A 22,850-nucleotide genomic window follows, 5' to 3' on the forward strand; every position below is an offset into this window, starting at 1 on the left:
TGAACAGTCCTCCCATTCTGTTTGAGCTTCAAGAACTGCTCAGCTCTGGCTTCTCGGACCTCAATAGGCATAAAATGGTCCAGAAAAGCCTCTACGAACTCATCCCATGTGGCATTAGAAGCATTATTACCTCGGGATAATTCCCAAGTCTCGTACTAGACATTTGCTACTCCTTGCAGCTGGTGAGCTCCAACCGTAGCTGCTTCTGTCTCCATCACAGTCATCATTCTATAAGTCTTCTGAAGACCATCAATGAAATCTTGAGGATCCTCTTCCTTCTTTGTCCCCGAGAAGACTGGGGGCTTCATTCTCAAGAACTCTTTAGCCCTGGAGGATTCTCCATGATTTCCAAAATTAGACCCCGCTTCCTGACATTGGGCCTGGGCAGCCACTAACTGTGTGAGCATTACAATAGCACTCCCAACATCTACATTAGTTGTTCCAGTTTGAGGAGCCGGATCTCTGTCGGAGTTGGAGCAGTAGAAGTAGTCTCTGGCGTAGGCGTCTGATCAAAATTGGCTCAGATAGCCTCACGACAAGCAGCGTTGGAAGCTGACCTTAAACTGTTGGTAGTCTTTCCCTTTGGAGGCATAATCGTCTGGAATTATTTAAGCGCAGGAATTAGGAAGACAACCTAAAGTTATAGCTTCAGTTGCACGATCAAGAATACAAAGAAGTGAGACTTTCTTAATATGTCCTGGTGGTCAGCTGTTTATATGCATGCGGCCGTCATACATATAAAGGATACCCCACTGAACATGGTTTCATAGACTCTCTACGACACTGAACCAACCTGGCTGCTCTGATACCAAGCTTTGTCAAGCCCCGAACCATGGCCTGGGCGCGACACGACACTCGGTGCCTGACTATCTATGATCGAGCGAACCCATGGCTGCTGAATCTAACATTTGTATCATGAAAGCATGCAAGATATAACATGAAGCAAGAGAATGATCTAACTCAAATATAATAATGAATGCGAAAATAAATGTTGTGAGGCAAAACCAACATAACGGACTAAAGTTTATGTCTATGAAACCTCTATGATCAATAACTAGGTCAGAACAAGACCCTGACATGCCTCAAATACTAATGACCTAACTAATACTCGAAAAACTGGGAATAGAAAGGAAGCCCTGGATGAGAGGGGCTCACCAACTAACTGATGTACTCAAATCGCTGGAAGCTAAGCGGATGCTATATCCTCCTGAAAGTCAGACTCTGCACCGTAAAGTGCTGGCCCATGCACAAGGATGTTAGTGCATTTGAATTGTACAAGTATGATAAGCAACTGAAGTAATAATAAGGGATATGAACAATAAAGCATAATGAAACTGAATGCTCATATCATGAGCTGATCTGTATAGAAATCGCCTCTACAAATATCATGTAACTATGGCCTCAGGCCCAATAAATAATGAGAACTCAAAGCTATGGCCTTAAGCCCAAAATAATTACATATGCATATGAATCATAACTATGGCCTTAGACCCAATCAAACATGAAGCAACAGGTGTAAACCTGACTACTGGCTCTGTAACCTGACTGGTGACTTAGACTGCATTCTGAGACTCGTAGATTGAATTACAAGTCTTTTACATTAAGCAAGGGTCCATAGCATGCATAACAAGTATGAACATAATCAGAAAACTGAGCTCTAGTCCTAGGTTATGAAAATAAAAAACTAGGGCAAAATCATGAACTGGCTGGATTTCTGAGAATTATGATAATTGAGGTATAGGGATGATTAAACAATGTTCCTCATGTAGATAGTATGCTTAACATACCTGGAATTGCACTCAAACTTGACTAATAATCTGATCTTGGAAAAAGAGTTCCAAGGTTTTGCTCTTTATGCTTTTTAATTGGGTTTTCTTAAAAATCCTATGTTAAGAATATGGTTTCATGATTAGATTAAGAGCATATATGATAGAATTTATTTGGAAGAGTTTGGAATGAATTACCTTGTTATTTTGGATTGTTGGGAGAAGAATACTTCGTTTCTAGGGCTTGGAATTATAAAAAATGAAATAACTAACTGCAGGCTGGTATTTATAGGTTTTGGTGCGGGTAAGGAAATACGGATCAAAATACGGTCCGTAAACTGATTTACGGTCCATAAACCTGGACCGTATTTCAACATACTTCAAATAACATCACTGTTTTATGTTCCTTCCTAAATACAATCACACTTTACGGGCCATAGCCATATTTCAAAATACGGCCTGTATTTAACAATATAAAATTCCACATGCCAAATTCCAGAATGCACAGTGATTTTGGGGTATCACTTTACGACTTGAAATACAGGCCATATACTGGTTTACGGTTTGTATTCTAAGGCGTAAATCTCCATCTGATAGATGAAGAGAAATTTCCAATTCTCCCATTCTTTATCTGATTTTCTAAGTCTGGGATCATGGTTAAGGCTTGAGTTAAAGGTCTGAGGTGTTACAGCAAGCCAAATAGAAAGGCAAACCAAAATTATTGTAGATGGCAACTCTGATGAGAATGGATCAGATGAAAGGATTGAAGAAGATAGTCTAAATCAAGAGACAAAGATTGTACATACCAAAAGAACCACCGGATATAGATGCTGATCCACCTAATAAGAAGAAGGATGATGTTGAAACAATTATGAATGAAGGTGTAGTGGTTACTGATATTCATTATGAGCAGGAGGAGGAGAGTATAGTTGCTAATGTCAAACATATTAGCAAATAAGATAATCTCTCCCCAAAACATGTCAACAAGCTGAAAGGAACCACCAGTAAATTCAAAGCATGAAAAACTCAAAAGAGCAAACTATCCCAATTAGAGGTTTATCAAAGAGGTTGGCAGCCTCCAAGTCAAACAATCAATGATGAATAAAGCCGTATTTTGGAATATTAGATCAGTCAATACTCAGCAAGCTTTTGAGAGATTAACTAATCTAAATAGAAGGAATCAATATCAATTAATAGGATTAATGGAGCCTTTTCAGGATGCTACAGAATTAGACTCGTTTAGAAGAAGATTGGGACGTCAATAAGCTCTTCCTAATTGCATAGGCAAGATTTGGTTGTTTGATATGGAAGAATGGGAAGTTCACTTAGTTGAGGATCATGCTCAACATCTTACAGCAAGAGTAGTACATCAACAGACAAGGCAGGAAGCTTTAGTCTCAGTGGTGTATGCTTCTTGTGATGTAAGCATAAGAAGAAACTTGTGGGATTCTATGATTCATTTAGTAGGATAATGGCAAATCCCTTGGCTGGTGGGAGGTGATTTTAATGTGATTCTGTCTGATGAAGAGAAGTTAGGTGGTTTGTCAGTATTGTTTCAAGAAACTGACGATTTTGCAGCTTGCATAAATAACTGTCAATTGTATGATTTGGGATATACAGGCAGCACATTCAGATGGTGGAATGGCAGATCAGATGCAGCTACTATTTTTAAGAGATTAAATAGGATCTTGAGCAATCAGAAGATGATAGATCAGGCCCCTCAAATGACTGTCACTCATCTGATCAAAAAAAGCTCAGACCATGCTCCACTAGAGTTGTAGATTAGGCAAGAAACTGAGAGGATTATCAAGCCTTTCAAATTTCTAAATTTTTGGATTCATCATGCTACTTTCAATTAGGTTGTCATTGAGAATTAGGTTGTCATTGAGAATTGGACAACATATTTTGCAGGAAGTCCTTTTCTCATTTTTCAGTAGAAATTAAAGAAGTTGAAGAGAGGACTAGTGGAATAAAGTAAGGCAAGTTATGGAAACACTTTCCAGAAAGTTATCACTCTAGAAGAGGTGATTCTTGCACATGAAGATTAGTTTGAGGCTGATCCATCCATGGAGAATAGAGCTCAGTTGCGTAAAGTTCAGGCTGAACTTAGTAAATACTTACATTTAGAAGAGGAGTGCTGGAGGCAAAAGTCAGGAATGAAGTGGTTCAAAGATGGTGATAGAAATACACGATTCTTCCACTCTTATGTAAATGGAAGAAGAATGAAGCTTAAGTTAACCAATATTTATAATGGGGATGGAGTGTTTAACTACTAATCAAGATATTACAGTTGAGGCAGTTAACTTTTATAGCAGACAGTTTGCTGCTGATAGATGTCCTAATGATTTTAGTTTACTAAAGCATATTCCAACAGTTATTACTAAGAAGCTTAATCAAGAACTGGTGCAATTACCTTCTGAGTAGGAGATCAAATCATCTGTTTTTAGACTTAGTGGGGACAGTGCAAGTGGTCCTGATGGTTTCATTGGCTGTTTTTTCCAACATTGTTGGAACATAGTGAAGGAGGACATTATCAACATGGTAAGAGCCTTTTTTGTTGAATATGAACTTCCGAAGTTCATTACTCATAAAAACCTGGTGCTGCTGCCAAATAAGGACATAGTTGAGACTTTTTTTTATCTCAGGCCAATCAGCCTGAGTAACTTCAGCAATAAGATCATCTCAAGAGCACTACATGAAAGATTGGTTCAAGTATTGCCACTGTTAATTTTCAGTAACCAGTCAGGCTTTGTGAAGGGGAGGAGCATAGTAGAAAATGTTTTGTTAGCACAAGAAATAGTTAGAGATATTTCCAAGAGAACTAAAACCGCTAACATGGTAGTTACATTGGATATGATGAAAGCATATGACAGAGTTTCTTGGTTGTTTTTGACTAAGGTACTCAGGAAGTTTGGCTTCAATGAAATCATTATTGACATGGTGTTTAGGCTGGTTTTAAGTAATTGGTACTCATGCTCATAAATGGCCAAACACATGGTTTCTTCACCTCTTCAAGAGGAGTTAAACAAGTAGATTCACTATCTCCTACTTTGTTCATTATATCAGCAGAAGTTCTCTCTAGAAGTCTAAATGCACTCTTAGAAAAGGACAGATTCAAAACATTTGGCATGCCTACGTGGAGTCCTCCTATTAATCATCTCTCATATGCCGATGACACCATATTATTCCTGTCTGCAGAGAAAGAGTCAGTTAAGCTTATGATGAAGAAAATTCAGCAGTATGAGGAAGTGTCTAGACAGTTAGTCAACTTGAATAAGAGTGCTTTCTATGTTTATCATAAAGTTTCTCAAACTATTGTCAGAAGAATAATGGGAACTAAGATAAAAAAAGAAGGGATCCTTCCTTTTACTTATCTTGGTTGCCCAATATACTATGGAAGAAACAAGATTGATTATTATGATGACTCAAGAAAATTGGCAGAAGAATACAATCTTGGCATGGGAAGATGTTATCTTATGGTGGAAGGGCTGTATTGATTTCAAATGACCCGCAAAGTATGCCTTTGCATATTCTTTCTGCTATAAGCCCACCAATTGGAGTGATTAGACACATACACGGGCTTCTGGCTAGATATTTTTGGAATTACAAAAGTGATACAAGGTGCAGACATTGGATCAAATGGGAGGCTGCTTGTCTACCAAAGGAAGAGGGTGGCCTTGGTTTTAGATCAGTTTTTGACATGTCAAATGCTTTGTCCTGCAAGTTATGGTGGAACCTAAGAACAAAGCCTTCTCTATGGGCTTCATTCATGATCAATAAGTATTGCAAGAAAATGCATCCTATGATAGCTATTGCTTGGGAGGGGGGGGGGTTCCTATACATAGAAGAAGATGATTCTTGTTAGGGATTTAGTAGAGCATCAAATTTGGTGGTAGATAAGACAGGGAGATGCTAGCTTCTGGTTTTAACAACTGGACTTCACTAGGTGTCTTATATCATGTTGTGGAAGAAAACCATGCAAAAGAGGAGATTGAAGTGAAACAGTTTAGTAGTGGAGGAGAATGGAATTTGTGTGCTTTGAGAGAACAGCTTTCTGAAGATATTGTTCAACATATAGTGCAAACTATCTCTCCACCAGCAGATACATTGCTTTTGGACAAAACTTGGTGGATGTTGGAACAAAATCGTAAGTTTTCTATCAAAAGTGTAGGGAATTATATTAGACAGAAGGATGAGAGGGAAGATCTTTACAAGTATATGTGGGAGAGAGGACTTTCTTTCAAGATGTCATTTTTTATATGGAGAGCATGGAAATTTAAGCTTTCAATAGATCAGGTTCTTCACAGCTTGGGAGTGAGCATGCCATCAAGGTGTTGGTGCTGTCAAGATACAAAACAAGAAACTATGTCACATCTTTTTCTAACCTCTGCAGTAGTGACCAAGCTATGGAGAATGTTTGTTTCCTGTGCAGGTATCAATATTGAAGGCTTACAGCTAAGTCAAGTGATTATAAAATGCTGGACATATGATGGACCAGCTAAGGTGCAGCAGATGCTGAAGGCTATACCAGCAGTTATCATGTGGGAAATTTGGAAGAGAAGAAATAAAATCAAGCATGGAGAAAACATGACAGTTCCCAGATTGGATTATCAGGCTCATAAAACTATTTGGCAACCGGTGAGGGTCAAGTTTCCAAGGCTAGCTCATGTACCAGTAGGATGGCCAGAGCTGTTGGATTGCTTGGAAGTATGGAGGCCAACTTTACATTACAAGAAAATCATATGGCAAGCATCAGCAGAGGGACACATAAAGATCAACACAGATGGAGCTAGTAGGGGTAATCCAGGGCCAAGTTCTTATGTTTTTTGTTTTGTAGAAATCACAATGGAGACATTATATATGCACAGGCAGAACAGATAGCAGACACAACCAATATGGTAGCTGAAGCTAAGGCAGTCAAAGAAGCTCTATATTTCTGTATACTTAAGGGGATTCCACAGGTGATCATTGAAACTGATTCCATGCAGCTCAAGAGAATACTAGAAGGAAGCAGTTCAACACCACAGCATCTTATTACAATAATAGAAGACATACAGAAGTTTATGCAGTTATGTTCAGTACATATGCAGCATATCTACAGGGAAGGAAACAAGATTGCAGATTACGTAGCTAACATGGCATTGGACACAGAGAACAAGTTGGAGATAAATGGATTTCAAGATCTTCCAAGCATCGGTAGGACACTCATCAACATGGACAAGAAACAGTATGCAATTTTGAGGATTAAGACCAAGAAGATTTCATGATGATCATTATCATATTGTACTTATTATGCATACAGGAGGATGCAAAAATGCAACTTAGTAACATTGTGGTAGGAAGGGAGAGCTACTCGTGCTTGAACTTCACTCTAGTGTTAGTACATCTTATTTTAGCTAGTTCTTACTTTGAGCATGATGTAAGCTACTTCTTTTATGACTTTATTAACGAAATAAGCCATTAGGCACAACCTAATGGATATTAATTTTTTTTTAAAATCAGCAAGATAAATAAAAATTTAATTTTGCTTCTCCGTCATTTCCCCTTCTTAGATCTTCTGCATGTTGCAAGTTATGTCAGAATATACGAAGTAACAAAAAATCTTACTCAATTCAATAGAAACTTAATTTCTATCCCAATTTTTTTCTTTTCCGGCTAAATTATTGGGATGGGCTTTTTATAGAGATTCATGAACATACTCGTGCGGACCAGAATTAGTTTTTTTTTTCTTCGAGGGACCAAAATTAGTTAAATCACTAAATTTCAAATACAAATAAGTAAAGTAAAAAGATCTATTTAAATGGTGCATATCAAGCATGGGTGGAGCCCCTTCGGATGTGGCACTACAAGAAAAAAATATTTGGCAAACAATTTGTTTTTGTTACCATAGATTGATTATTGTTGCAAAAAGTACTTTTGGCAACCAAAAAAAAAAAAATGTTGCATAAACTTTTCCCAACGGCAGTTATTACAACGTCGTGCAATTTTTTTATTTTTTTTTGCCAAAAGTACTTTTTGCAACGATAATTAATACTATGACAACAAAATTGAATTGTTTGACAACGAAAAAGTTCATTTGCCAACAATAAAATCAAGTTGTTGCCAAATATTAAATTTTTTGTTGACATTTCTATACTTTCTTGTAGTGTGGGTTTGATCGAACCCAGTATCTTTGGTTCGAATCATATATTTGTATTAAACTTTATGTCACATTTGTACAAACTATTAATTTAGAATCTGATAACTTTAAAGAATTAAAACCCAAACCCAAAAACTTAAAATCTTAGCTCTGCCTTGCTATAAGTGTGGTCATAAATCTCCACGAGAAAAATGAAAAGAACATAAAAATGACACGAAACCATATGATTCAGGAATTGTATTCATTTACGTCTCTTGAATAACACCTACTTAACAAGTCGTATTTATTTTGTGTAAGTTATAAAGACAAACTAATATTTGCCTTTTTTGAATTCATACGTAATCACTTCTTCTTTGTTAATTTGTTAATTCTTTAATTCTATTCTACTTTATTCAAGGCTTCCTATATAATTACAAGTGTGTTCTTCATCGGCCAAAATAGTTACAGGTGTGTTCCTCATAGACCTTACATGTGCAAAAAATATCCTACTGTAAAAACGAAAGGACCATAAAAGCTTAATCTATTTTTAGTCAATTTTGCCAATTGCCTTTTGCTGACTCTGTGTGATGGTTTTCGTGGTGTCTCATATATCTATGTCGAATACGTAGATAATGATCTATGTTTCAAGTGATCAATTTTGTTACTAGCTGTCATGCAATTTCAACTATATATCTATTTCTTTTCTTATAATTTATTCTTGCTTGTTTAGTAGAAACTTTAAAATAACTTTGTTCTTGATTGAATACACTGAATTGTAAATACACCAAACAACAAATTCAATTTTTTTATGAGGTGGATAAGAAAAGATTAATGTAAGATTTTCATTTAGTACTTTTAGAATTTCTTGAAAAAGCTTATAAGAAGTTTTGTGAAAAGCTTTACAGCGATAACTTCTAAAAAGACTTGCAATCAAACAGGTAGCTTCCTGAAGATCTTACAACAACTTATTGAATCGTTTCGCAGCAATTCTTTTTCAAGTTAAGCAACTTATGTATCATCTCTGTATACTTTTCTCTAGTTAATTTATTTACGCAATGGATATTTGAGAGCATGTGGAGAATTTTATTCAAAATTTGAATTAAAAATATCTAGAAACATTTTATCACATGTTCGTATACTTAATTAGAACAAATCATAGTGAAAGTGTCTAAATGAAGATAAATTTAAGTAATTGATGTATTAAGCCTTTAAGGAAGCGTGCTATGGCAGCGTCCTAAAAATCTTGCAACAGCTTCTTGAAACGCATCAACTTACCTCTTTTCAAGTTAAATCAATTTATTTCGTACACATTTCAAGAGAAATAATATATCATATCTCCCTTTATATCTTTACACTTGGCTTTATAATTTTTGTTTCATAACATTTCCATCATTTCTCTATTTCTTTTCATCTTCATTTCTTTATTCTCATTGTTTCTTCATATACCACTTTGTCTAATTCGACGAGTGGTTCATATTTGACAACCAAACATATATTTTTTCACATAGAATTCTGGTTAGTGATGAACTCTAATTTTCCCCCTTTGTTCAAATTGTTGTTCCTATCTTTATTGGATGTGTGTATATATATATATATATATTCATCATGTTGGCTATATTTGTCTATGCTTAAACGGCGACTTGCAGACTTGCCTTTTGGCTGCAGATATCTTATCAATGAACTCGTCATATTCTGTCTCCAAGGGACCACCACATCCCCTAAAACGGTGGAGATTTTTTTTTTTTCTGATTTTCCTCTCACTGAGGAAAGCTCATTTCTTTTGTGACACCTCATGAATTATATGATGATATATTTTGCCAGATAAACTTGACAAGTGTTAGCTACAACATGGCTGTTTCATATATTTCCTTTAGTGGCAAATCTGATTGTCCTTGTTTAGGTATATATTTCAACTGCATGCGCATAAACTCATTCACAGATTGGGAATCTTGGAGGTGACATAGAAACAACAAAAAACTAATGGACCAGGTAAGAAAAGGATAGTACATATGCCAGCTTGAATTAGGACTTGGGAGTCTGATAATATAATCTTTTTTAACAAACCAAAGCTGACTCTTGAATATTTTTTCTTTGGTTAGGATTTTTTGAGTGTACTTAAGTTGATTGAACTTCCACCTGATCAAAGGGAATTTTTGAAGATGTATATGGTGGAAAGTAAAGCAGGAGCTATAGCTTGTATGCTATTTTCTCTGTTCTTTTTGGGAACATGGCCTGCTCTGCTTACTTTACTCGAAAGGCGAGGTCGTCTTCCTCAACATACTTACCTTGATTATACTATCTCAAATCTATTGGCTGCTACTTTCATTGCTTTTACTGTTGGTGAGATTGGAAGGAACACTATGGAACAGCCAAGTTTTTTCACTCAGCTTTCTCAGGTTAGTTGGCTTAATTACACAACTTAAGGGAGAGTTGTGGGAGGACATTTGAAGTGTGTGACCACCTTGTCAAAAAGTTTAAGCTGTTACAGCGAGTATATTTTAATTCCTTTATAAAAATACTTATGTCTCTACATGGTTTCTCACGTGTGGACTGATTCTTTCCATGGATAAATAAGTGGAATAGTTTTGCGTTTTAGGTGTATGGGATTTGCGCACAGGACTTTTGAATTCCTTGATACTATGTTGAAGTGTGTCACGACATCGTTGAAAACCTTATACTATTATAGATATCTTACTTTTAATTAGTACTTAATTAAGCTGTCTCTGAAGGAGTAAGCTTATATGCAAGATGCTGATTGCTGAGCTTCCTTTCGACGTTTCTAATATATCACGGTATTGGTTGTTATAGCATACCTTGCTTCTTTTTTTTTTTTTTTTTTTTTTTTACCCAGTAAGGTGGAGTGGATACAGAGGATTTGTATAGCCAACTCAAATTAGTTTGGGATTCAGATATAATTGTATTTTTGTTGCTGCTATTGTTTGTGTTGTTTGTCATTGGGAACGTATTGAGTTCTCCATGTTGCTTGCTTCTCTAACTAAGTAGAGGAAATATATTGAAATTTTACAATTTGATACAGACAACAGGGAGATATGATTACCGTTTTGATTAGATTCTAGATCAATATATGCATCTGTTCTCTCATTGGTTCATCTGATGGATTGGTGTAGTTAATATACTATGTTCTTCTGGTTAATGGCTGTAACTTTATCGCTTTTCCAAGAGATCCTTAATGCTGAAGCAATAAAAACCATGTTCTACTAGTAACCAAATATGTTTTCTGATAGATTAATCTGAGAGTTAAGCAATCCTCGCTAACACAGCTCCTTTGTTTACATTAAGGTCATTTATCCACTAAAGACAAGACATTATGACATTCAAATGGTCCGGTGTTGTAGAAACTTCCCAACAATGCCACATAGATTGTGTGTATTGTTGTAACATGTTGAATTTGCAGAACAAAGGAATTTGTATTTTCTTTTGGTTTCTGAACATATTTTGGGAATAAAATTAAAGATGCAGGACAATTGGCCCAGTGTCTTGTTTGCAATTGCTGGAGGAGTTGTCCTCACTCTTGGAAACCTTTCAACTCAATATGCATGGGCTTTTGTTGGTTTGTCAGTCACCGAGGTCATCACCGCAAGCATTACGGTTGTTATAGGTATCATATTAACTTAAGTTGTTTATATTTTGGGATTTTCCCTAAATTAATTACAGGCGCTAGCCAAAATATACAAAACATATAAACTGATTATGGCTATTATATGTATATTATAAGTATATCGCATGTATACAATATGCATATTATATGTATATTTATACTTAATATACAAAACTTATACCTTTTCTGGTTGTTTTTCTAAATTAGATCACGTAAAGGCATTGAACTATAATTATATTTATATTTTACTGATCAGTCAGCTAATGATACCCTATGGTATGGAACTGCTATATATTATGTTGGAAATTTGACGTGCGTTCTTGATTTGGTTATGGCAGGAACGACCTTGAACTACTACCTTGATGACAAAATTAACAAAGCCGAGATTCTTTTTCCTGGCGTCGGATGCTTCTTGATTGCTGTTTGTCTAGGCTCTGCTGTTCATGCATCCAACACGGCTGATAACAAAGCAAAACTTGATTATTTTTCAAATGACTCTAAGAATGGGGACGGGTATGCATCAGTTCAATAACATATTGCAATTTTGAATTCTTCTAAGGGCATCATGTACATATTGCACCGTTGATGTGTGAGATTGATTTTAGTTTTTTTGAATCTTTGGCAGGACAAGCGGTGTTACTGATTCTAAACAAACGAATACAAACACAGGTTCTTTAGCTCGAGCATTTGAAATTCGTGTGTTCTCCGTTTTTTATTATATTGGTGGATTTCGTATTTACGTCTTTAGTTAATGTATAGACCTTGTGTAGTTGATATCAATGACTTGGAGAATGGAGTTGCTTCTGAGTCTGAGGAGAAGGCAAAGGCTGGAACTGCACTTTTCCTTGTACAAGTTGAGAACAAAAGGGCAATGAAGGTTAGAAATTCTCACTCAGATTATTTATACCTCTAATTGCCACTTCAAGATTAACTTTATGCTGCATATAATTTTTTTATAAAGATGAAATGCTGATAAGCATTAACACAGGGAAATTTGCCAATCCAATATATGGAACTTTGATAATTTCTACTTCCTCTGTCCCAATTTATGTGCATATTTTCATTTTTAGTCTGTCCCAAAAACAATATCATATTTCTTTCAAAATAATTTAACTTTAAGACTTTCCATTTTACCTTTAATTAAATGATTTATCACAACACAAGTCTTTGTCTTGTTTTAGACCACAAATTCCAGAAGTTGTTCTTTTTCTTAAACTCTTTGTCTAGTCAAAGACCGCCACATAAAGTGGGATGAAGGGAGTAGTTTCTAGAGAACCTCCATTTTTTCCGATTATATTCCAGCGAAATGGACTTGAGCAGGGCGGCATGGTTAGAGAGATTCCTATAGCCAATCCAAACTGTCCGAGACCGCGGCATAGTTGATTGATTGATTGCTTTGCAGGTTTTTGGGAAGAGTACTTACATTGGTCTGGCTATTACCTTCTTTGCTGGAGCTTGCCTTTCTCTCTTTTCGCCAGCATTCAACCTAGCAACAAATGATCAGTGGCATGCTCTAAAAGATGGAGTCCCGCACTTGAGTGTCTATACGGCATTTTTCTACTTCTCCATTTCAAGCTCTTTGCTTGCCACGATTCTGAACTTCACCTTCTTGTACCGCCCTGTACTAAATGCACCCAAATCGTCGATGATGTCCTATGTGAACGATTGGGATGGCCGAGGTTGGGCTCTTTTGGCGGGACTTTTAAGTGGCTTTGGAAATGGTCTTCAATTTATGGGAGGTCAAGCAGCTGGATATGCAGCTGCAGATGCTGTTCAGGTTGGTGCATTTGTCCGCTGAATAAATGCTGTACAGCATACCGTTACAAAAGTAATCATATACGAGACCACCAGCCTGCTAATAATTTATTTCAATTATCCAACATTTCCAAATCGCCATATTCAATAAGGGTTGTTTTGTTGCTGGTTAAGAAGGGAGTTGTTCATGTACTAAAACTAGCATAGCTAATATGATATTTGGTAGCTTTTTAGTTGCTTTGTATAAAAATTCAGCACACCAAAGTATAATGTTTGGTTACATTTTACAATCCGAAATAAATAAACGAGACATAAGTTATGAGTCATAACTAATCCCTGCATTATTTAACTAATACATGAATAGCTAAATGTTGCATAACTAAACCCTGCATTACTAATATACCTGCATAACTCTAACAAGCAACCAAACAACCCCTTACTGAATATCGTTGACTACAATGAAGCAATGCTTCCTCATTTTGAAATGCGGTGTTTAATTGCAGGCACTGCCTCTGGTGAGCACATTTTGGGGGGTGATATTGTTTGGAGAGTACCGAAGATCATCAGGAAGAACGTATACGCTTCTTGCAGGAATGTTGATCATGTTTACAGCAGCTGTTGCAATTCTCATGGCGTCTGCAGGGCATCGCAAACAGAACGGGGGCAAAATAGAATAGATAATGTTTCTGTACATATCACCATACAGCTTAATTAGTCCGGTCGAAGAACATTTATTAGAGTCGGTCAGAATCGCCTTAGCTTACTTCAGTTTCTGTTTTATCAGTGAAGAAACTGAAGAAAACCATCCTAGTGAAACCTTTGTATGTAGATGTGCAGTAGCTGTTGCAAGCATTCAGCAACCTTCTGCATGGATGATAGATATCTGATCTTTCTATTTCCTTTGCATTTTGTATGATCTTATTCTACACAGCAATATTGATATCTTTCTTAATATTTGGCAGTTAGTAGCATTGTGTTATCTTTTTTATCTCTATTTTTATTAATTTAACATCTAGACAGGAGCATACTCTGGAAGTAGAAGAAAGCAAACAACTAATGCCATCTGCCCAACTTAATTGATGAGGTGACTTGTAAGTTGTAACCAACACTAAACTTCACAATTATCTCTATTATTCTTCGGAGCATGATTAAGATTTTAGGTGCTGACTTTGTTACTAACAATGTCACTATTCTCTAGCAATAGCATATATATGGTCCAATATTTGTTGAAACCATGATGTTCCTCTCCTACCAAATGAAGATGAGAAGATAATTTTGAAGAGGGGCAACTTATGTTTGGCCATTGCATTACTTGTATTTATAAGTGAGATTTACAAAAATATGAGATAGATTACAACCATATCTAAATACATATATATAAGTAAAAAGTAATACTATCAACTAATCCTAACACCCTCCCTCAAGCTGAAGGAGAAGAACGTAGGTGAAGCTTTAAAAGGAGCTCTAGAAATCGTTTTGAAAAAAGAGCCTTAGTGAATAAATCAGCAATTTGTTGAGAAGTGTGGACATGCGAAACAACCCAACCACAGCCACGATCATTTCACAAACAAAGTGATGATCCAAGGAAAAATGTTTAGTTCGAGAGTGGACGTCAAAATTTTATCACACCCGTTCTAAAAAGGATAAGCAATCGTTGTAAATATAATCCGATTTTTAAGTCTGGAATCGAACCCACTATTTCAGTCACAACTTTCACTATCACCAAGAAGGTTAATTCAATCAACTTTTCCAAATAATAATATTTTTTGGTTTGACTAGTAAGCTAACAAATATATATAGAGCTAGGCATAAACTGGAATTTCTTGCATTTTTTTTTTTTTTCAAATTTTCAATCTTTTTCGATCAATCAGTATTTAAGGCCCACAATATTTTTATTACATAAAAATAAAGCATTAACCATACCGCTTGCCTAATCAAGCCATTAGCAGCCATTTACCCCTTTTGCTTCCCCCAATAAAGTCATGATGACGTTTTTTCTCAATCAGTAGTACATATATAGGACTACTTCTATGTTATGTATAAGTTGCAAAGAAGAAGGTTGCCATGATCTTCCTCTTCCAGTTTGTTCTTCCAATTAAATATTTGGCAAAAGTCATAGATAGCCTCCTAAACTTTGTCACATTTTTCTCTGAGGTACCTAAACTGAGGGTTGTACCTATTGGATATCTAAACTAATCCGAATTTGTACCACATAAATATTTTTTGTTGATTTGGCAAAAAAAGTGAAATGCACTCTCCTTGGGCGCGTGAAGTACTCTTCAATACTAATTTTTTTTTTTTTGGTTGAAAGCTTACCTCTTTTAAAATATGACCTAAATTAAAAAAAAAAAAAAACCAAAACTGGACAGCCCAGCCCGTCAGTCACCTCCCCTCACCCCTCTTCGTCTTCTCCACCACTGCTTCTCTTCTTCGATTTTTTTTTTGTTCTTTTGTTTTTTGTTTCTTTTGATTCTTTCTATAAAAATAATTTGTGAATTAGATGTTTCTTTTGATCACCATTTTCTTTATTTTTTCTAAATCTGAAAAGCACCATCACCATCACCATCTTGTTCACAGGAAAAAATGGAGACTCACCCACTGTTAGCACTCTCTTTTTTATGAAGTGTGCATTCTCACATTTCATTGATTAACTTATATTTAGCAAGAATTTTAAAAATTGAAGGACCATAACTTTAGTAGTTGTCTAGCGGTGGCCGTCGCCGGATTCGACGGTGAAGAAGTAAAAAGGGATCCTAAGGAGAGGGGAAAGAAAGGGATAAGAAAGGAGGGGTGGGTCTTGGAAAGGCATTGGTGGACCTAAATGAAGGAAGAAAAGGGGAATAATTGTTGGTGGGGTGGGGGGACGGCGGTTGGGCATGGTGGTGCGGCGGCCAGTGGTGGGGGAGCAGCGGCCGGAGATGAAAATATGGGGGGGGGGGGGGGGGGGGGGCGAAGGAGATGAAAATGGGGGGTGGGGTGTTGTATAATTTATTTTTTAATTATTATGATGGACCCTACCGCCACGTGTCATGTTTTCATTTGACAAAGTTGTCACGTCATGGAGAGTGTAATACACTCTCATAATTTTGCTGATTATTGTGAAAAAGGTACCCAATGGGATTGAATTCGGACTGGTTTAGGTACCCAATAGATACAACCCTCGGTTTAGATATCGCAGAGGAAATTATGGCAAAGTTTAGGGGGCTATCTATGACTTTTGCCTAAATATTTACATGTGATAGAGTAGTACTATATTTTTTACCTCTTCCAGCGATTTAAGAGTCATGCAATACTTTTTGTAGGAATTGTCCTGTTTTCTTATATTATTATCTTATTTGTAATGTAGGTTCGATTTGTTTCATTATTAATCTTTCTGCCGAAATTTTGTGCTATGGCGGTTTTTAGATTGTTATTTTATTTTTTCTTTCACTACCGCAAAAGCATGGATACTTTTATTCAAATAAATATGCTTCAATTTCTTCTATCATTTATCGGAATTAATAGTATGTATCATCTTTTTTCTGTTTTGTCCACCTCTTAATTGTTGTAACAACACTGATATATTTGAATTTTAGGTTTATAACTTGAGGGATTTTGTATCACATGTGTGTTTGGTTGATTGTATGCTGTTTTGGGTATTGAAAAAATAATAAGCTGCAGATGAATCACTTTCTTGATCTACTCATTTATTCTCCTTTTCTATTTCAGGTGACAAACTTTGAGTCCATGGAGATTTGGTGAAAACTTTTTTCTTTCTTTTTGTTTGGCTTAACACAATATTTGTCTCGAGAGTGAAAATTTATATTAAATAAGGGAAGAAAAACATTTTAATTACTATAAGGATGCTCCTTTTTATGTCATGTAGATAATAGTGCTTAATTGAGGAGAGGATGATTTGATATACCTTGAAGAAAACAAGTATTTTAATTGACTTAAGAGGCCAGTCATATGTGAAGATCTACATGACTATTATGACCATTATGAAGGGGGAAATGAAATAAATAAACATGAAAAGGAAAACGGAAAGAAGTGAAAAAAGTTAATAAAGGAAAGAAGAAAAAAGTTAATAGTCATGTTAGATAATCGTGCTTAATTGAGGAGAGGATGGTTTGATATACCTTGAAGAAAAGAAGTATTTTAATTGACTTAAGAGGCCAGTCATGTGTGAAGACCTACATGACTATTATGAAGGGGGAAATGAAATAAATAAACGATGAAAAGGAAAACGGAAAGAAGGGAAGGAAAAAAGGTAAATAGCGTATCGATTCGAACATTGAAATTAGTATCAGAAGTTGGTGTCATGATGTCCTTCTTTGTGTTATTTTTCATTTGAATTATTTTCTTCTTTATTTTGAATTTTGCACAAATAATATGTTGTAAATCAAAATCTAACTGAAGTTAAACAACAATTTAGGACATAAAATAACTAGATCACTTACTTACAAAGGGGAGTCCAAAAGGCCATTTTGAAAAGTTATTTTGCCAAAATGCCATAAGTGTTCAGAAATTGGTGCTTTGGCTACCATTTATGACGTCAGCATGTCAGAGAACTGCTGTGTCAAATTCCAGCCTCAAAGTTTTGAAAACTTTATTTTTGCAGCCCCAACATTTTTATTACCATAAATAGAAATAAAAAATAAAATATTTCCCTCCAAAAGCTCCCGTTTTATGCAGTTTTCAGACCACTTTTCCGGCGAAAATTTTAACTTTTCACCGGATAATATGTCCCTAACGACGGAAAGCCTCTATAGTTCAGCCATTGTAAGTTAAATTTGGTAGGAATCGTTGAGAAGGAGATTTCCTCATTGTTGTAAAAGCTCACTTTTCCAGCGAAAATTCTGGCCTAATTCCGACATTCCATCAATTCTCCATCCAAATACCTCAGTTAGCAACTGGTAAGAGCTTTATCCCTACTCTTTTTGGTTCTACATCTAGTACTGCTCTCCGGTCAGTAATAGACTATAGTTATAGACCACAGTCATCAACGAGTCATCGACTAGGCATATACCAAAGTCATAGTCTATTATATATATTATTATGGCGTCAATTGCAAAATATATTATAGCAGGTGATGATTACATGGGTGAATAAAAGGAGACCCAAAATGTTGGAATTGGAATTCTGTGAGCAAGGTGACAGTGCCGATTGCCGTGCGTCGAAATGGTACGTATAATGACTTGGTTACGAGAGTAATGGAAAGCGGGGAGTTAAATTGTGAGTCTAGCGACTTGCGCATTAGTTATATGATTAATGCTTTGCCCACTAGGGGAAAAACCCATCTTTCGTTCATAACGAATGATAGGCAGGTGGTATTATACATGCTTGATGTTGCTGCTGATGGTCCTAGGCCTGTTTTAAGAATAAATGTTGTTGAGAGGTCTCAAGTTGGTTCTACATCAGTAGCACCACCCCTACCCACAGACGCACCACTGCCACAGTCGGCAGCCGATGAAACTTCAAAACCACATGAGGGTATGGGCGATCATTTTATGGATATGGATGATCCTAATATTGATGACGAAGAGTGTGATGGAAATGATGGGGGAGATGGGCAGCCACCAAGTGGTTCACAAAGCAACCACAATTTCAATGATGGAATCGGTTTTTACTGTGGGCAATTGAGAACAAAGAGTATTTAAAGGTTTTATTGAAGAAGGCTATAATAAAGATCCCATTTTGTTTTAAACCAAACAAGAGTAACAACAAATATTATAAGGTGGAATATACCTCTCCTAATTGTGGTTGGATATTGGGGGCCAATAAGTACGACAACTCAAATAGGTTTCGCATTTACAAGTACGTTGGTGATCACACTTGCGGGGTTGAACACGTTACAAGCACTCATAAGCATGCCTCGGCAGTTGTCCTTGGATCAGTCTTGATGAATGACTATATTGACAACAAAGGGCCAACGACAAAAATAATCCAGAGGACGGTTTCAGGAAGTTCCATTATAAACCAAGCTATTAGCAGTGTTGGAAGGCAGGAGTAACGGCTAAGAACATAGTTAGAGGGACACCGGAGCATGGGTATGCTTTCTTACCTGCTTATTCATACATGGTTGAAAATCTAAATCCAGGTTTCGGAATTTGCATTAGTCTTGATGATGCGGATAGGTTCAAATATTACTTCGTAGCTTACAAAGCTTGCATTCAAGGATATAAACACATTCAAAAGGTTATTACCATTGACGGTACACATTTATACGGCAAGTATGAGGGTGTATTGTTGTCCGCTGTCGCACTGGTTACTGAGAACCATATCTATCCAATTGCTTTTTGCGTGGCGGACAAGGAGTGTGATGAATCCTGGATCTACTTCTTCGAGCAACTGAGCTATCTAATTGCCGATGAACCATACTTGTGCATCATCTCTGATAGGCACAAGAGCATAGCCAACGGTGTTTCCAGAATTTTTGAGCATGCTCATCATGGACTATGCATGAAGCATCTTGGTGATAGCCTTCGAAAAAAAATTCAACGTGGAGATTCTCTTCATGTGTATTATGATACAGCAAAGGCATATGGTTACCAAGAGTTCAATGAACATTTTCAACAATTAAGGGATAAATGCCCCCAAGCTGCTAATTGCCTCGAGTTTGATATTGGATTTGAAAAGTGGAGCAAGGCATATTTTCCAGCAAATAGGTACGATATGCTGACCATAAACATTGTTGAGTCGCTAAACTCAATATTGAGGGATGAAGGAGAGTACCCAGTGACTGCCTTAGTCACTTCCATTTCTAGGAGGTTTGCTGAAATCTTCAGGCAGAGACGTGCAGATATCAGCAGTTTAATCAATTTATTTGTGCCTTCGGCTGAAAAGACGCTAAGGGAAAAGATGAATGAGGGTGATTCCTTGTTTGTTAATAATATAAACGGGGATGCCAACGAGTTCACCGTAGTCTGCAATGGCCTAACTGCCAAAGTCAATCTATTGAACAAAACATGTACTTGTAGAGAGTGCGACTTGGTGAAATTACCGTGCGCTCACGTGATAATAGCCTTGAGATTGAAGTATGGACCTCATTATGATTCAAGTATCTATGAGTATTCCTCTCCCATGTATAAAGTTCAGTCTTACATTCTTGCATTGGTGAAACTATTAATGTAGTCCCTCCGGAATCAGAATGGGAAGTCCTAGAGAAGTACGCAAACATGTATATTCCTCCACCCCCTTGGAAGGAAGAGAGTGAAGCGTATTCCTGGTCGCGGAATCTTTCAAGTCCAAAGGAAGTAACAAAGGGACGAGAAACAAGTGATCGATTTCCAAGGGGGCTGGTCACAACAAAACAACATGTCGATATTTGAGAGAGCATCCACTTGATTTTTTTTTTAATTTGAATGTATTTTTATTGTATTAGTTCAATATTAATCATCTTTGTTTTAGTCTATCATAGAATATATGCGGGTTTATAATAAACCAATCCGTTGGTCTATAATGGTTCATAGTTAGGAAATTAATCTTCCTTAAGGAGATCTATTCTCCCCAATTAAAACCCTTATCATGCAGAACTAAGTAGCGTAATGATTACCTTTTCAGAATACTATCGTTTCATGTCTAATCACACTGATAAAATATAAATTTAAATGACACCTCCATGCCCATAGCCACTTGTCTCTTAGCTATTGGGTGAAGGTTCACTTAACTAATGCAAACAGTCTTTATATCTTCTCTAATCCTTATTTCCTCCATTTCAAATAAACTCAAGCCCATAGAAATTTCAGATCATTCATCTCGAAAATGCCCAGAAGAATACGCCTTCCTAGACACCCACAACTACAAACTCCATCACCAGACATTCTTCTACTATGAATGACTTCAAACGGCTCTTTAGGGCGCTGAGAGAGGACAGGAAGAGATTGACAAGGTCTTTTCGCAGGATCGAGCGATTTCTGCATGTCCTCTCGCAATATAAGAATATTGACCCAGATACCCTCATAACCCCCCCCCCCCCCTGGTAGCACCCCCTGCAAACCCCTAGATTAGTTTAGTTTAGTTTAGCTATGTAATTTTAGTTTTTATGTATATTTCATTCTGTTGTAAGTTTTTTGCAAAGCTTTAATAGGTGAAAATTGTAGATGGAAGCAGCTTTTGGGCTTTCATGTATAAAATCTTTTAGATATTCTTGCTGTTATGGTTGGGGGTTGCAATGAAATGAAATATACGGTTAATGTTCATATTTCTTGTGTTGTGTTTTATTTATGTCCTTTTCTGTTTTTTGCATTTCTTTTTTAACCGTCGAAATAAAGCTAAGTGTGTTGGGTCTATTAATAAACATAACTATAATGAATGACTATGGTCTATAATTACTCATTGAGACGGTCTATGATGGACCTTCAAGGTTGATTATAAACCATGGGAATAAAGGTTTTAGAGTCCCATCCATTAGATAAAAATAAATAAAAAGACCTGATATTATTTAAACATTATAATAACACTTTAATACATCATATGAGAGTCCTCATCCATTAGATACATGATCAAAATAGTTTTAAGACACCTAATGGTCCTTAAATCACTAATATTAGTCAAAAAATCCAAAAAATAAATAAAAAGACTTGATACTATTTAAACATTATAATAACACTTTAATACATCATATGAGAGTCCCCATCCATTAGACACGTGATCAAAATAGTTTTAGGAAAACCTAATGGTCCATCATAGACCGTGTCAATGGGTAATTATAAATCATAGTCGTTTACTATAGTTATGTTTATTAATAGACGCAACACACTTAGCTTTATTTCAACGGTTAGAAAACAAATGCAAAAAACAGAAAAGGACATAAATAAAACACAACACAAGAAATATGAACATTAACCGTATATTTCATTTCATTGCAACCCCCAACCATAACAGCAAAAACATCTAAAAGATTTTATACATGAAAGCCCAAAAGCTGCTTCCATCTACAACTTTCACCTATTAAAGCTTTGCAAAAAACTTACAACAGAATGAAATATACATAAAAACTAAAACTACATAAAACCAGCCAAAAAATTCAAACTCATCCATTGTATTTTTCGTAATGAAAGTCCTCATTTGTCTTTCTTGATCAAACTCCTCCATTGTCTTTCTTGATCAAACTCCTCCATTATCTTTTTTCTTGATCAAAACACCCAAAATGTCTCAGCTACCCGAAACATCTCAACCAGAAGATCCCGACATTTGTTTCTGCGGTGAATACACTGTCTTGAACACATCACGCACCCTAAACAACCCAAGTCGCAGATTCTTTAATTGTGCAGTTGGAACTATAAGTTTCTAATTCAAAATGTATGCGTTTTTTAGTAGTTCCAGGACAAAAAACTCTAATTGATTGCTGTTTGTTTCAGGATTATGGTGGCTGCAACTATTTCAGGTTTATTGATCCACACCTCAACAAAACACCAAAAATATCTCAAATGAGCCCAGGACCTAGCAAGAGCCAAGGACCTAACAGGAGCCCAGGTGGACCTGAGACACCAACATCAAAAGGCTTAACCAAATTTGAAATGTAAATAGACTTAGAGAATCTTTAGAGAACGAGGAATTACTTCAGTCATTGTTTAGAGAATCTGAAGAAAAGAAGAATCACTTGAAAATT

General features: G+C 36.2%; 2 protein-coding genes across 8 annotated transcripts; both read left to right on the forward strand.

Annotated features, from left to right (window-relative positions):
- The first annotated feature begins 8,303 nt into the window (after positions 1–8,303).
- Positions 8,304–14,210, forward strand: LOC132613666 (ureide permease 1-like). 7 transcript variants are annotated; one of them, XM_060327799.1, is made up of 10 exons: positions 8,368–8,717; positions 8,823–8,882; positions 9,785–9,873; positions 9,984–10,280; positions 11,359–11,503; positions 11,842–12,016; positions 12,129–12,172; positions 12,274–12,380; positions 12,906–13,280; positions 13,762–14,210. In XM_060327799.1, exons 3-10 carry the CDS (start codon positions 9,865–9,867, stop codon positions 13,933–13,935), a joined length of 1,326 nt encoding a protein of 441 aa, XP_060183782.1. In that variant the 5' UTR covers positions 8,368–8,717; positions 8,823–8,882; positions 9,785–9,864; the 3' UTR covers positions 13,936–14,210. The 7 variants fall into 7 exon arrangements, with proteins under 7 accessions (XP_060183783.1, XP_060183785.1, XP_060183784.1 ...); XM_060327800.1 differs by lacking the exons at positions 8,368–8,717; positions 8,823–8,882 and adding an exon at positions 8,304–8,352; XM_060327802.1 differs by having other exon boundaries at positions 8,365–8,882; positions 12,906–13,331; positions 13,762–13,916.
- A 4,240-nt stretch (positions 14,211–18,450) lies between these two features.
- Positions 18,451–20,371, forward strand: LOC132613184 (uncharacterized). Its single transcript, XM_060327230.1, has 2 exons — positions 18,451–18,889; positions 19,338–20,371. The coding sequence occupies exons 1-2, from the start codon at positions 18,451–18,453 to the stop codon at positions 20,369–20,371; spliced, it is 1,473 nt and encodes a 490-aa protein (XP_060183213.1).
- The last annotated feature ends 2,479 nt before the right edge of the window (positions 20,372–22,850 follow it).

Source organism: Lycium barbarum, chromosome 10 (genome assembly GCF_019175385.1).
Source record: "Lycium barbarum isolate Lr01 chromosome 10, ASM1917538v2, whole genome shotgun sequence".
Lineage (NCBI taxonomy): Eukaryota > Viridiplantae > Streptophyta > Magnoliopsida > Solanales > Solanaceae > Lycium > Lycium barbarum.